The sequence below is a fragment of the Microtus ochrogaster genome, unplaced genomic scaffold (genome assembly GCF_000317375.1).
Source record: "Microtus ochrogaster isolate Prairie Vole_2 unplaced genomic scaffold, MicOch1.0 UNK1, whole genome shotgun sequence".
NCBI classification, from domain to species: Eukaryota; Metazoa; Chordata; class Mammalia; order Rodentia; family Cricetidae; genus Microtus; species Microtus ochrogaster.
In genome coordinates, this window is record NW_004949099.1 from 168,845 (window position 1) to 184,157 (window position 15,313).

At 49.7% G+C, this 15,313-nt stretch overlaps 1 protein-coding gene across 1 annotated transcript in view; it reads left to right on the forward strand.

Moving 5' to 3' along the window:
• Add2 (adducin 2) overlaps positions 1-15,313 on the forward strand; it is a 97,828-nt gene that overhangs the window by 72,532 nt on the left and 9,983 nt on the right. Inside the window, exons 9-15 of the mRNA XM_005364790.3 lie at positions 2,204-2,302; positions 7,082-7,258; positions 9,146-9,403; positions 10,373-10,492; positions 10,931-11,020; positions 12,680-12,833; positions 13,965-14,090. Coding sequence (XP_005364847.1) covers positions 2,204-2,302; positions 7,082-7,258; positions 9,146-9,403; positions 10,373-10,492; positions 10,931-11,020; positions 12,680-12,833; positions 13,965-14,090 — 1,024 coding nt within the window. The remainder of the gene's footprint in view (positions 1-2,203; positions 2,303-7,081; positions 7,259-9,145; positions 9,404-10,372; positions 10,493-10,930; positions 11,021-12,679; positions 12,834-13,964; positions 14,091-15,313) is intronic.

Sequence of the window (15,313 nt, forward strand, 5' to 3'; positions counted from 1 at the left end):
CCCTCCCTCTCTCCTTCCCTCCCTCCCTCTCCCCTCTATCACACAGACAGACAGAATTAACATCACAAAAGCAACATGTACTCATTGGAGAACTTTGTTCTGTAGATAATTTTTAAGATTTTTGTGTGTGTACATGTGGAGGCCAGAAGGGGTCATCAGATCCCCTGGAGCAGGAGTTGCAGGTGATTGTGAGCAGCCTGTTAGAAGTGCTCAGGCCTGAACTTGGGTCCTCTGCAAGAGCAGGAGCACACTTAGCCACTGGGCTGTCTCTCCAGCCTCCAAGTTTCATAGAATTTTTTTTAGAAAGAAAAGAATTGAAAATAAAAAAAAAAACCCACTTCTCCCACATAGCTCTGGAGATGCTATTGCATTCTGTAAGGCTGTTCACGTATATTTACAAAACTGCAACCAGGAAACCAATTCTCCTTCCCCTCAGCAATGCACACTAAGTGCCTTCTTATGTGACTGTTTCCTCCATCACTCAGATTATTAAATCATACCTCATTGTATGAAAAGCTGTAATTTACCTGAGCAGACTTCTGTGGTTGAACAGGGGGTACTTTCCTTCTTACCTACCGGGTTCCTCTTAATAAAAACAACACCAAGAGGAAATCTTTCCAGCTAAGCCTCTGGGCTTAAGGAGGCTCCCTTAGATATTTTAGGGGACACACTTGATAAGTCTGACTTCATATTGCCTGATTCCTTCCCACAAAGGTTGTCCCTTCTGCTTCCTTCCTCACACCTAATATATAGGCTATCTCTCTAAGTCTCCCCAAGTTGAGTGCTATACTAATTCATTAATATTAACTATGTTAATTCATTAGTTACTAACTGGATAGAAAAGAGAAGTATATTGTTGCCTGACTTAAGTCTAAAACACTGTCTTCTGCTAGCAAAGAGTTGTGGTGCCATCTCGGACCAGAGTCTGAGCTGGCAGCTGTGTCACTTCTCCTGAGTCCCTGCCTCCCCATCTCCACCTTGGAGGAGGAGCCTGCTACTCTTCCCATTAACCCCAGGGTACCCTCAGCAGTGTGTGGGCTATGGTAATCTAAGAGAAGGTCTTCCACGTGCTTTTTCTGTTTCTAAGTTGAGCCCTGTGCTCTTTCTAAGTCTTGGGCATGGAGAAGAAAAAACTCCAGCTGATCCTAGCAAGAGAGGGCAAGATGCTCTGATCCCCGAGGCCTCAGCCCTCTGCAGGGACCGAATGCACAGCTCTTTGCCTCAGCTCCCTCATGTTTTACCTGGCTGCAAAGCTGCTGAGGGTAAAACCAACCATGAGTATTTCTTTCAGGGAAGGAAGGAAAGTCTTAATTGAGATCTAAACCTGTGTCTGGTCTCTTCACTCCCTTCATTCACTGTCCCTGCCAAATCAGAAACAGTTTCACCAGTGAGAGCCCCAGGTTCTAGTCTAGAGTCTGCATCCAGGGAGCCAGAGACTTTCCATTTCTCTGAACTTCTTGTTCCTCATTTGAAAAACTGACTAGAAGTGAACTGTAGCTATCAGGGCCAAGTCTATGGAGCAAAAGCCCAAGGTCCAGAGAGATAGCATATGGCTGCCTGTTCCTGCAGAGCCACCAAGAATGTTATCCTCTTGGATTTGACCAAAGTTGACCAGGTCACAGGGCAGAAGGTCACTGTTGAGGTCCGAGCACTATACTGAGCATCAGATGGTTTTGCTGACTGCCTTTTCAGGCTTCTGAATTCTCTAAGGCCCAAACAATAGCAGTGCCCCCACAAAGTCACTGGAGCTGCACAGAATCGGTTTCAAATGCCCTTTTCTATTTCCTGCAGTTGGGTGCACTGGACTCAAACCACACTTAGATTAGCAGTGAGGTTCCTGATTACAGAGAAAAGGTGGGGAGTTGCGGGAGGGGCTCCAGGCTGGGTATAGACTTGATCTTGGTAAGATGAAAGTCCCTTAGGAGGGAAGCTTTTTTAAGGTTGATTTTATTATACAATTTTATTTACTCACTTCAGTTGGGGGGGCAGTGGGGTAGGGGATTAGTTCAAGCCTCCAAGGCTCACACAGGATCCAGAGGAAGATCTGTGATAGTCTATTCTCTCCTTCTGCCATGTCGGTCCCAGAGACTGAGCAAAGGTTTTCAGACTTGATGACTGGCACCTTTCCCCATGGCGCCATCTTGCTGGCCCAGAGGGGGAGTTCCAGAGGCTCAGACTTAATGGGCTCTTTCCTCCTCCACAGATCCTGGTGCTGAGAAACCATGGCATGGTCGCTCTGGGTGACACCGTGGAGGAGGCTTTCTATAAGGTCTTCCACCTGCAGGCTGCATGTGAGGTACAGGTACGCAAGGCGCTCTGGAAAGTAGGCTCAGAATCTGGCTTTGATAGGGTCCCTGGGAACTGTGGGCCCTGCTAGCTGTCATTTCGGGTCCTGTGAATCTGACTTCCTGAGACTCTGCTTTGTCACTCTGCCAGTCACCACTTCCCTTCCACCCCTGCAGTTTCCTGCTGACAATGGATCCACATCCTGGAAAAAAATCCATCACACCATGTGACTGGTACTACTGATATCTAGGGGACCTGAGGCCAGGATGGGGAAACCATCACAGGCACACAAAAGCCCTACCACACCTGTGTCACCTAGGGTGACTGGTACACCAAGCTGTACTGGGGGACACAGGAAAAGGTTGTTCTTGTTTTGCCAGGGAGTAGCATGGAATGGGGTTGGCTGTACATGGGTCAGGAGTGTGGTCAGGCATGGAAAGAGGAGTGGACAGAGAGACAGTCAGTGTTGTCATAGCGACCAGAACAGCAAGATACCCCCAAGGGTATGTAGGGAGAAGTTCTCCCAGTCCCCTCACTGGGAAGGGACAGCTAGGTGGAGGTGTCAATGATAATGGTGCCCCTGGAACAGCAGGGATGCTGGTACAGGAAGCTGTACAGTGCAGGTCAGTCAAAGAGCATGCACTCTGTGGTGGACATGTTGGTGGGGGTGGGGCTTACCCAGCCCTGGATAGACTTGTGACCTGGCTCTCTCAGCTCCTTCATCTCCAGCCCTGGCTGGGTGTCCTTGGGGCAGAGATGTGCCCTCTGTAAGCCTGTTTTCTTCATGTCTGCATGGGTCAAAGTTGCTGGGAAGAGTGGCCTCTCCAGGCTAGAAGCGGTAGTGACACTGCTGTTAGGGCTTAACTGACAGATGCCGAGGCTGCAGCCCAGAACAGTTAGCTCTCCGGAAGTCCCACATGATGCCGTGCTGCCTTATTTTGGTTGGCCTGGCAGAGCAGCACTGAAGGAAGTCGCCACCTTTCTCAGTGTCACTCGGGAAAAGGTGAGATCAGCGCAGCAGTGTGGGGGTGGAGGAGCCTATGATACCCTTACAGTGGGCTATAGGGAAGCCTTGCTGAGCGAGGATCCCAAGAAACAGCAATGGTCAGAGATAGAAACTATGGGACCCTGGCTCCAGGTCATGTCTCTGATGCACTCCCTTCTCCTTCAACTACAAATACTGTCCCATGCTCGGGCCACTGACTGGCATCAGAACTGGCTGAACGTCTACTATCAAGGGGGACTGTCTTTCCTCACACTGGACTGTAAAGGGCTCCCTACCACACCTTTGCAGATACTTCTGTGAGAGAGAGCACTCAGGAAAAGCTCCTCTCTGCAAAGCTATCCCAGCCCTCTGCACAGATGGAGAACTCCTGCTGCCTCCCCTACATGTCCACAGTGGAGGGACCTTCAGTTCAGACCCAGAATTGACCCCTTTGCACTTAACCTTCTGACCTGCAGCCATAGGTCAGAGCTGTTAGTCCTGGTTTCTAACAGCCTCCTGGCTGGTGTCACAGGACTGGCTTGCTGTGACTTTGCCCACCCACATCCCTCTGGCAACCAACCCAGGAAAGTACCGGTGACTCTTTGACAGTGTCAGGGATGGAGAGGCTTCTAGGGTGAGGTAGGAGGGATGGTCTAGACATGGAAGGGCAAAGCAGAGGATAAGGCACAAATGAGTGCAGAAGCCACGGCCTGCAGCTACTCCAGGCTTACACTCGGGCAGCCAGCTCTGGAGCTGTGCCCACCATGGGCCCAGTGACCTTGGTGAATAGGTGAACGTGATTATGGACTATGAACGTGTCTGTGGTCCAAGCCCAAGCACCTTCTCAGCTCTCCTGGGCCCAGTGTTCTCTTTGCCTATCAGTTTGGAGTTTTAGAAAAGTGGGTCATTGCTCACTGAGAGGCAGATGGGAAGCACAGGCAGTTCTTCTCCATCTGTTACCCATTGCCATGGAAACTGCTGGAGGAAGAGACGGAAGGAGGCAGCTTGGGCAAGGCTGTGGGTGCTCTCTCCCTCCTTCCTCCTCCGTTAACAGTCCCAGGGGAGGCCGCCTCTCATCCTCTGTTAACTTAGCAACAGCATCCATGTGGTGCTCCTGAGGCTCCAGAACATTCCAAATACTTTACCATATTACCTTAAAAGACTCCTCATGAGGTCGCTAGGGCACTGCCATTTTTACTTGACAGGGGTGGAAACTGAAGCACAAATACGGTAAACAGCTGCCCAAAGTCACATGGTGAGAAGGTGATGTAACACACCAGGCAGCATGGTACCCACACAGGCCTCCTCTTCAACACACCCTAGCACTGCCTCTCCAGAGCAGCAGGAGACAGTAGGGACAGTTAAAGACATGCAGACATATATTTTGAGTAAAAAGGCACTGGAAAGTGTTGTGATACCCTCTTTGCCCAGGGTGTCATGGCTCATCTGAGGGAGTCTGAGGAACTCACCTCCAAGAAGTAGTTGGGGTCATCCATTGGTGCAGGAGGATGTCAGGAACTCAAGGTGCTGCCCAATGCCTGCAGCTCATGCGTCTGCATTTGTCAGTAAACTAAATGGACCCTTTGATCTTTGATCGAAAGAAACACCACTAAAGCACAGCCCAGACTCCCAACCCATCCTGAAACATCAGGCACTGCAGGTTAGATCATCAGAGGGACAGCTCTGGTAAGTGAGCTTGTGTGAGGGCAGTCTTCTCAGATGTGAGTGTGTTTACACATTCCTGTGGTGATGCATCTCAGATGTCCCTCCCCGTCCCCGAAAGTCAAGCCTGACTAAGAACATCTGAATGGCATGGCTGCGGGGCTCAGCAGACCTTACCACTAGATAAGTATGAGATGGGAAAGACAGAGGCTGATCAAGTGTACAGAGGCTTTGAAGATTAGTCTAAACTGCCTGTTCTAGACGCGTACCTCTGTGCTAATAGTTAGGGATGCTGCCTGAGGCCACTTGATCTGCTCTTTCCCCATGGAGCTTTAACAGTGGGACAGGCTCTAGGACCCTAGGGGGAGCTGTCTGACACTGCGACACACCTTTCCTTGCCATGTTGACACTGGACCTGGTGACTGATCACCCCAGCATGAGTATATGGACATATAGCTTGAATAACAAGACTGTAGAAAAATCTTCCAGCTTCTCCTCTGCCCAGGGCATTCTTCTGTAGATCTATGGTCCCTGCAGGAGGTTACACCTAAAGGCCATTGGTTTAAGTATTTCTACCAGATGTTAGTGAGAGAGGGATCCTATGTTTCACACTGTCTTAGTTTACTTTCCATCGCTGTGATAAAGCACACCTTGGGGAGGAAAAGGTTTATATCATCTTACAGCTCTCAGGTCACAGTGCATCACCAAGAGACATCAGGGAAGGACCTCAAGTCAGGATCCTGGAGACAGGAACTGAAGCAGAGGCCTTGGAGGATGCTGCTTACTGGCTTATCCTCTCTGGCTTGCTCAACCTGCTTTCTTATACACCCCACAACCACCTGCCCATGGTTACCACTGCCCCAGTGGCCTGGGCCCTCCCACATCAATCATTAATCAAGAAAGTACTCCACAGACTTGCCTGCAGCCCAATCTAATTGAGCTGAGTCATTTTCCGAATTGAGGTTCCCTCTTCCCAGAAGAGTCTGACTTATATATCACATTGATTTAAAACTAACCGTCACACACATACACATGGGAAAATAAAGAGAATAAGATGCTGACACTGCCCCTCGGGTTCCACAAGTATTTATGGCCGTTTGATTCAGATAGTTTCCTCTTGAAGAAATCACATATTACAGACAATAATTGAAGTTCCTTCAGGACACAGTGGCAGACATCTTTAATTCTTCTTGAATAAATAAAATATTAGAAATAATGATTGAAGATCCAGATTGGCATGATAGCAAACATCTTTAATCTTGGTAGGTAGATGTGGCGCCTGCACCACCTGGAACCACAGTCAGGCAAGGGTGTGGAGATCACAGAACACACAGAGACATGGGCCACTCTTGAAACAAGAATGCCCATTGTATTGTGTTCCAGGGCAGCTCATATAGGGCTCTCCTTGACTAATGGCCATGCCCTAGCTCTCAGGATTTTTCAGCTACAACCCACCAGAAACCACTCCCCTGCCATCAGAAACTCATGAGGGTCTCATGCTCAGAGCAGCTGCAAGAACAGGAAAGCAAGCTGTTTACTCCAGCAGGCAAGGGGTCATAGAAAATTCAGGGTCTGCGGATCTGCAGTCCCCAACAGGTAGAGGCAGGAAAATCAGGTTTTCAGGGCCAACCTAGACTACGTAGCAAGTTCAAGGCTACATTGGATTACATGAGACCTTGTCTATAAAACAATGAATAGTCCCCTTTGGAGCCTTTTCTAGCATTGCCTTCTCCAGAAATAATTACAATTCTGCAGTGCATCCTGGGTACTATTTCTTCTTCCCTGAGACATTATGTCCTAGGTACTGTTTAGTTCTTTGGGATGCTATATCCTAGGTACCTGTTTTGGTACCTAGGTGTGCTATATCCCAGATTCCAGCTCAGTGCTCTGTGTGGTTTCATTTCTGGAGTTTAACATTTGTTATTTCTTCCACTCTGGGGTTCTCTAAAAACTGAGCCTGAGGAGGAATTACTTACACTTCGATGACAGTGAGTGCATGCCCAACAAGTGTCCGGCTATTTCCCTCCAGTTTCCTGGACCTTTCTTGGTCCTGAATTCTCCTTTGTGGCCCCACTGCTTCCTTGTGCAAACCATAGCAGTTTGGGGGGCTTCATTCCCCTGTGACTAAGTGCTCTGATCTCTCTGTAGGTATCAGCTCTGTCCAGCGCTGGAGGAACTGAGAACCTTATTCTCCTAGAGCAAGAGAAACACCGGCCACATGAGGTGGGCTCTGTGCAGTGGGCAGGCAGCACCTTTGGACCCATGCAGAAGAGCCGGCTGGGAGAACATGAATTTGAAGCCCTCATGAGGATGCTGGACAACTTAGTGAGTGTCTTCGTGCTGTCCTTCAGACCACTCCACGGAGGCTGAGCCCACAGAACCAGACGGCTCAAAACACTAGGACATACAAGAACTACCTCTGTCATGGTTTGGTTGGTGAAAGCCTCTGAGTTTTTTCATTTGAACAATAGTTTTCTTCAGTACTTGCCTTTCCTCCCTGTGCTAAGTGCTGAGACACCCTCATGTCTGTCTGTGTTGTGCATGGGAAATAGCAAGTAGTTCGGCCAAGCCAGTGCCTCTCCTCACAGCCACAGGCCATCACCATCGCCATTTCCATTACCCACGCCTCTTCTGGAGTTGATCCTGCTCCATCCTTACTGTCACAGCTCTAGTACTGAAAGCCCATCACACAGCCAGTTTCCTTATTCCAAGCAGTAGCTTTACAGTATTTTGTTGCAGTGAATGAATGAGCCAGTCTCATAAGGAATTCGATGGAATGATTCATTAAAGGGTTCAGGCGGACAGCATCCCCCTTGCAAGACCTAATGACTGAGTTGATGATATGGAAAATCAAAGGAAATACTTCAGGCACAGAGGGAGGGATCAGTGGGTCCCTGGGACTGTTGAGAGGGGTGAGAAATGAATGCCATCTGTCCCTTAGAATGTTCCTGTTCGGCTCACCTTCCTCACCCTCAAGGCCACTTGACTTTATCATGTCAAGGTCATCGCAATAATGACCTTTCCCTCCCGTCATCCCTCCACGTCCTTTTGCTAGGCTGACCTGAGGGAGCCTTTGTAATGATGAAGCATGCCTTTGGTGATGGAATTCCCGGCAACATCTGTGTGCTGAATCATTGCCCCTAGAGGAAGCACCAGGACTTTGTGAGTGGCTTCCTACAGGAATCCTTTGGAAGCTTTGAGAAGCAGAAGATTCCATTTAAAGTTTCAGAGAGGAGAGAAGGAGGGTACTAGGGCAGTCAGATTTCCCTGTGGATGTTAGTGAAAGGTGCTTTGAGAGAGCCAGGAGCTTCAACCAGCTCTGTACAGTGACCAAGCCAGGGCTTGTTCCTACCGTTCAAGGGAAATTTACTATCGTAATTACTTTGACATTATTTTAAAACTAATGTTTAAGATTAGCATACAAAGTAATGAGTTTCAGCGTGGCGTCTTCCTACATATGCATCATCCTACATTGCTCTGATTTCTCCACCTCGCTCCCGTCCCCACCCATTATCCCTCTGTTGTTTCTCTTCCTTCCCTCAGCCCCCACTTCTGCTTTCCTGTGACACATACACTGCTCTCTGTACCTCGCTCCCTTAGACCTCCTTCTCACTTATGATCCCCTTTGCAGTGACCTGCAAACACACACTACATACAAGAACAAATGCACATACTTATAATATTAAATCTCAGTTATTTTTATCTTTATTTTAGCTACTTTGGAAACATTGGATACTGAGGGTGTAACTCATAGAATGAGTGTCTGGTTTGGCATGATATGTTAGACCCAACACTGCAAAATTATGCTGTATTATTATTATTGTTGTACTAATAGAAAGCAATACTACTTTAAAATTCATCAAAATTATGAGGATTTAAGCAGGACTCATCATTTTGTTAATTTTTTATATGCTAGAGATCAAACGCAGGCTGTCACATGTGCCAAGCCAGCGCTCTACCGTGGAGCTACACCCCCAGCCCTTTTGTCCATGCTTTGTCTTGAAGCAGAGCATCACCACATTATCTAGCTGGCCTTGAACTTGTCATGATCCTGCCTCAGCTTCCTGAGCAACTGGAATGACAAGCCTAAATGACCAGGCCCATCTCAATTTAAAATCCCTGTGACCTTAGCCTGGCTTCTCGGGTATCTGGTGGGCATTCAGGTGTGGACCTCTCACCTCTAAACACCTGGTTCTGGTTCTGTCCTCTCAGGGCTACAGGACAGGCTACACATATCGCCACCCCTTTGTCCAAGAGAAAACCAAACACAAAAGTGAAGTGGAGATCCCAGCCACAGTCACTGCCTTTGTGTTCGAAGAGGACGGTGCCCCAGTCCCTGCCCTGCGCCAGCATGCTCAGAAGCAGCAGAAGGAGAAGACCCGTTGGCTTAACACGCCCAACACCTACCTGCGGGTGAATGTGGCTGACGAGGTGCAGAGGAATATGGGCAGTCCCCGGCCCAAGACCACGGTGAGAGGGAGAGGTCAGGCCGGCCTGGATGGGATGAGTTGGATTTGAAGGGAAGCAAATTGTGTAATTTTCTTACTGGTTCGTGTAGGCTGTGCTCAGGCCCTAGAGCCCCTTACACCTCTTTCTTGCACCCCTGTATTGAGACTTCAGGTGTGAGGGGCAGATTTCTCCAGAGGGCAACAGGACTGGGCTATTTCCATAAGCACAGATTCGAGAGAGACTAGGTTCTGTTTCACCTCACAACCATGGGGTTATGCTTTGGGAAACTCCCAGGAGAGGTACCCAACAGTGGACCTGGGGTTTGACACAAACCCAGGAGGAAGAGAGGCTGAGCATGTGTTGCCGTTCCTCTCTCTTTTCCCTCCCTTCCACAGACCTCTACTTGATTTTTTTTCCTCTCTGTTTTTTACGGGTAAATGTGCTTTCTTTGGCATGCACATGGGTGCACATGTATGTGGCTCAAGGTTGATTCTGGAATTAGTCTCTATAACTCTTCTATATTATTCATTGAGATAATCCTAGAGCTTGATGTTACAGTTAAACTTACTTGCTCTAGGAATCTCCTGTCTCTGCCTCTCACAGCTGGAGTTATGGGTGGACCACGACTCCCATCCCTGAGGATCCAAATGCAGGTCCTTATGCTTTAACCACTGGGCAATCCCTCCAGTTAGTTCCACTGTGTTTGATTTTTCATTAACGAAAAGTGGCCACAGCCAGTCAGAATAAATTTCCACCAGATATAAGTCCAGTTACCTGGAACTGAAGCCCACTGGTGGCCTGTCCAAGTTTCAGCTACTACTCTCTGAAGTCTGTTATGGCTCTCTGGCCTTCCTTGACATCTGTCGCTCATCTTGGCTCTGACCCACAAAGAGAACAGCTCTGAGCGGCTTGCTGACCTTCCATGGTGGTGGGTGGGGCACCCGCTGGCCTGTGGTCCGGCCTCCTTCCTCACGTGCCTTGTCTTGTCAGTGGATGAAAGCTGACGAGGTGGAAAAGTCCAGCAGTGGCATGCCTATACGGATCGAAAACCCAAACCAATTTGTGCCTCTCTACACTGACCCCCAAGAAGTGCTGGACATGAGGAACAAGGTGAGTCTGCTCTTCTCTCTTGCTTTTCTGAAGGATTCTGAGGTCCCAGAAGCACGAGCCAAGTTTCCAGGTTGGGGGAACTCATCAGTACCCCTGAAATGATACTGTATGAGCTACATCCTGGGCTCAGTGCTTCGTGCTGGACTTACAAGGTCCTGTGGTTGGTTCTCTGTAACCCATTTATGTAGCAGGGCACTTGCTTTACACAGTAGGTAGGTCTGAAAGACTTGTTCACAGAGTGGCCTTTTATTAGTTCAGTTTATGAGTTCAGTGGCTTGGGACCAGGTATAGAGTCAGCTCTCAGGATGGGCAGATTGTGCTAGAACAAAGAGGACAGGCTGCTGACCATAGAGTACCTTGTCAGACCTGTCCCTGCCTCACTAGACACAGGAGTGCCCGTCCATGCTCTGACCCCTTCCTCTCCCCCTTTCCACACAGATTCGAGAACAAAACCGACAAGACATAAAGTCTGCAGGGCCCCAGTCCCAACTCTTGGCCAGCGTCATCGCCGAGAAGAGCCGGAGCCCGGTACAGCAGACGCCACCCCCAACTGAGGGGGAAGCATATCTGCCTCCTGGGGCTGGGCAGTGGGACCCCTGAGTCCTCAGGCCTGCTCACTCCATGATCTTAGGTGCTGCATAGTGAAGGGCCACCACACAGGTGGCTGTGAGATCAGGGAGAACAATGTTGACTTACTCCTGGGTGCAGGGGATAGGGAGCAGCCCATCTGCTCATGGGAAGGCCTGGCCGGCCCCATACCTCATGCCAATGGACTTCATGAGGTCCTCTCTCAGTGTCCTGCTGAGTTCTGGTGGACTCGGTGTTTCTGATCTCTGGATTTGATGTCATCTGGCCAGAGCTCCAGGGCACAGTGAGAGAGGTGTGGGCGGGACTGTTGTGCCTGTGGGATGGGAAGATAAGGAGTGTCCATACAAACCTAGTTAGAGTTAGAAAGCATGAAGTCGCTGTTTCTGTGTTTGAGATGGGATGGCAGCAGAGTGGCATTGCAATTCTGCTTTGTGCAGGTGGCATCATGGCTGTCTTTGGCTCTTGCAAAACAGTAGCAAGTGGGAAGTGCCAGGGCCCATTTCTCTCTGTAGAGCATGTTAATGTGATGTGGTTGCAGATCAGGCAGCAGCAAGCGATGCATCCACACCTGCTTCCCAACCCTCCCAGCTCAGCCAAATGCTGAACTGAAAACGCCATAGGGTCAAGGTTAGAAATGGCCTGTGATCCCAGCACGGAGCAGGATTGTTCTAAAGCAGCTCTGCCCTTCTCAGCAAGAGCTCTCATTCGAGGCCCTCCCTCTCCTTGGCTTCTGTCTTAGACTCACTGTTGAGTCTGAGACTCATTGTCTCCCTTGTGAGTGAAGCCCATAGCTGTGACTGCTCTGGCTCACCTCCCCTGAGGCTTCACTCTGTGCTCCTCCTCCACGGAGAACAAGCAATGCCTAGGATGGGCTGCAAAGAAAACACTGCAGGGAGAGGGCAGTGGGGTCTGTGGTTCAGTCCTCCCCTTGAGCAAGAGGGAGCTTAAAAGTGTCTGGCTAGTTAGATCTCAAGTCAGGGACTGCACCGAGATGCAAAACAGTGGTTCTGCCAGTGCCCCTGCTAGGGCCTGCTGAGCAGGCAGCTGAAAATCCTCGAGGAAGGATCTGGTCTCTTGGTCACTCTAACTCCAGGACCCACTGCTTGGACTGAGAATGCTGCAGCCCCTGTGTCTTGTGTTCTCATGCTGTGTACTGTGGCTTGCATTGCTGTTGGGGGACGGGGAGGGGCAGCAGGGGCGGGGCCTGGCATGTTGCTTGCTCTAGCCAATGCTATGCTTGCTAGACTTTGTCTGACTAACTCTGGGCAATCAAATGTATGCACAGTCATGGCTTGGAAGTGTCCATAGATGGGATTGCAATAAAGGTGTGTCTTCTGCTTGGGAGCATCCTTTGATTTCATTTCCAGGGCAAAGGGTAAACCCTTATATTCACCAGGACAGTTACAAAGTCTAAGCTGGGGAAGATATAGCAGTGGGGAGAATGAATGAACCCTACCCAAGGCCCCCAAACTTGGTCCCAAGGAACTACATGCCACTTCCCTAGCAAGACATCTGATCGCCACCTGAGTGTGAGAGAAGCTCCAGCTTGGGCCCCGGCACAGTGGTCAGAGAGCAACACACACTCTGGTTAACTTTCAGTCCACAGAGAGCCAGCTGATGTCCAAGGGCGACGCAGATACCAAAGACGAATCAGAGGAGACAGTGCCCAATCCCTTCAGCCAACTCACCGACCAGGAGCTGGAGGAGTACAAGAAGGAGGTGGAGAGGAAGAAGCTAGAACAGGAGCAGGAAGGTAAACCTGTGCAAGCCATAGCTGCAGGGCCTGCCAGCCTAGAGAGGAGAGCTCAGACTCCTCCCTGTGGTCTGAGGTCCCGGTGAGGACCTTCTTGCCCCATCACCAAATAGCACCATGAGCAGAATATAGCTAAATATGATCCACCATCTCACAGCTGCATGGACAGGCACCTGCATGACTCCACTGACCCTGCTCCACTGGATAGGAAGGAGTTAGTACTTGTAAAGTACTTAGAATTGTGCCTTTGATTAAGACAAAGGCCGGTAAACAATGGGTTGGTGTTAGCTGCAACGAGACAGGTGTGACAGTGGCCAGGATTCCATCAGCTGATGGCACTCTCTTTGCTTCAGAAGCTGAAGTCCAACCGGTCCCTCTGTGTTGAAACTCCTGATGTTTTGACTTGCTGGGTCATGCTTTTGTTCCCATCTGGGCTAGCCTGAACCAAATCATTTACCCCACAGGCTCTACCTCAGATCCTTCTCTGAGTGAAAGGCGTTCTCTCGCTCTCCTGCTCCGCACAATGGAGCTGTTTCACCTCCTTGCTTCAAGATCACCTGGGCCTGAAACCCACTTAAACTAAGGTGTAACTTCCCTGACTGGGGGCCTCCACCACCCCTTCTTCTCACCCAGGATTAGACATTTCTTCACGTACTACTTTCCTCTTGCTTGGGGTTCAAATGTGCCAGCTGGAAAAAGTAGAAAAAAAATGTGCTAGGGACTGTTTGGAAGGAAGGTGTGAATTAGCTGAGTTAGCTAGCGAGCTAGCAATTGTGAACAGCTCTGGGTGTTCCTAAGCCAGTAGTTGTGGGGGCTCTGCTTCCGTCTGTGGATGTGTTCTGTGGCTGGTCCTTTTCAGCCACACCTGCAGAGTTGGATGCTGGACTGGCCCACAGCATTCTCCTGCCACCTTACTTCCTCCCTGGAGTGAGATAGACAAGATGAAGTATAACTCTGACTGCCCCCCTTTTAACCTCTCTGGGAACGAGCAGGGGTAAATCTGAGCAAAGGAGGGCCCAAAACCTCTCCAGCCAGAAGTGACGAAGTAGAAAAGCACTGGGTTTCACACTCACGCCCCCGCCATGTCTCTCTGTGACTTCTGTGCTAAGGTGGGTTTCTGTTATTTTTCAGGGGAAAAGGACACAGCCACGGAAGGACCTGGATCACCCGTAAAATCCACACCTGCATCTCCAGCGCAGAGTCCAACGAAGGCAGGGACCAAGAGCCCAGCAGTTTCTCCTTCCAAGGCTTCAGAAGGTGAGTGGAGCTGGCAGTCTTCAAAAGGCACCTGTGAGGGGAGTGGGTGGTTGGTCACACACTGTAGAGAACTGTTGATAGCTGGTAAGGGTTTGTAGGGGAGGGTGGCCTTGCTCCCACAGGAAATGCTTCCTCTCGGGCAGCTCCAGGCAATCGGGACAAAATTCAGTTTGTCTTACTAGTGAGCTATGCTGATGCGACCAAAGCCTTTCCAGGCAGAGATAAAGGACTGACCCACGGCCTGCCCCTCCCCAGAAGGCTAGTTATCCTATCTGGTCCTCAGGTGATGTGGGGAAGGATCTCTTTAAAATAAAAGCTCTGCTCTGCCAGGTCCGAGACTGCATTTCTCAGGGGCATGACTTGAAGTGTTATTAGAGAGACACGACTCCAGACAATAGCAATTCTAGGCCCAACCAAACTGCCAATTTTAGTAGTTCAGAGACCCAGTTCTGTGTGTGTTTCCTTGTGTGCCAAATGCTTTCCCTTGTTACAGTTCTTTTCTGTCTAAAGGGAGTGTTGGTGGCAGCATACTTTGAAGGAGTAAGGAAATAATTTGAACCTAAGAACCAGCTGTGATTAAGGCATACTTGGTAACAATGCTGTCGTGGCCCCTCACCACCACCACGTTGCTCCACTGGGTGCCCTGAGAAACTCCACCAGAGAGGGCACCGTGCTATCCAGAGAATAGCTGGGCTTCTGGGGTCCCCTTCCTAAGTGACAGGTCACGTATGTAATTCTGGTAGCACCTCCACCCTGAGCTTCCTCTCCAAGCCAACCCCTGCCTTGCTCACAGGCCCAGCCTTGTTGGAGAAAACTCATCTGCTTGAGGCCAGAGCCCCAAGTGGATGTCCCTCCCTCCTCTCTACTGGCTGTGTGTTCATTGTGTCTCATCGTGCTGTGTTGTCAACTTGTCCACAATGTCTTCCTTTCTCTTCCCATTTGTGCCTTCATCAAAGGACTTTCCTCCGAGTCTGAATACTTATCTCTGTAGTAAGTATAGAGAGGCCACTTCCTACCTCACCTGGCACTTGCAACAGGGAAGGAGAAGCTTTCACAAGAAATCTGTTTCCCCTGAGGTTTTCTTCTTGGTTCTCAGAGTCCCACCTTTGGAAAGACTCTAGGATGTAAAATTCATCCATGTAAAACACATCTACCTGTGCTGTGCATGGACTAGGCTTCCTGTAAGGGACTTGGACACACACACAGAGGAGGGAGGGAGGGAG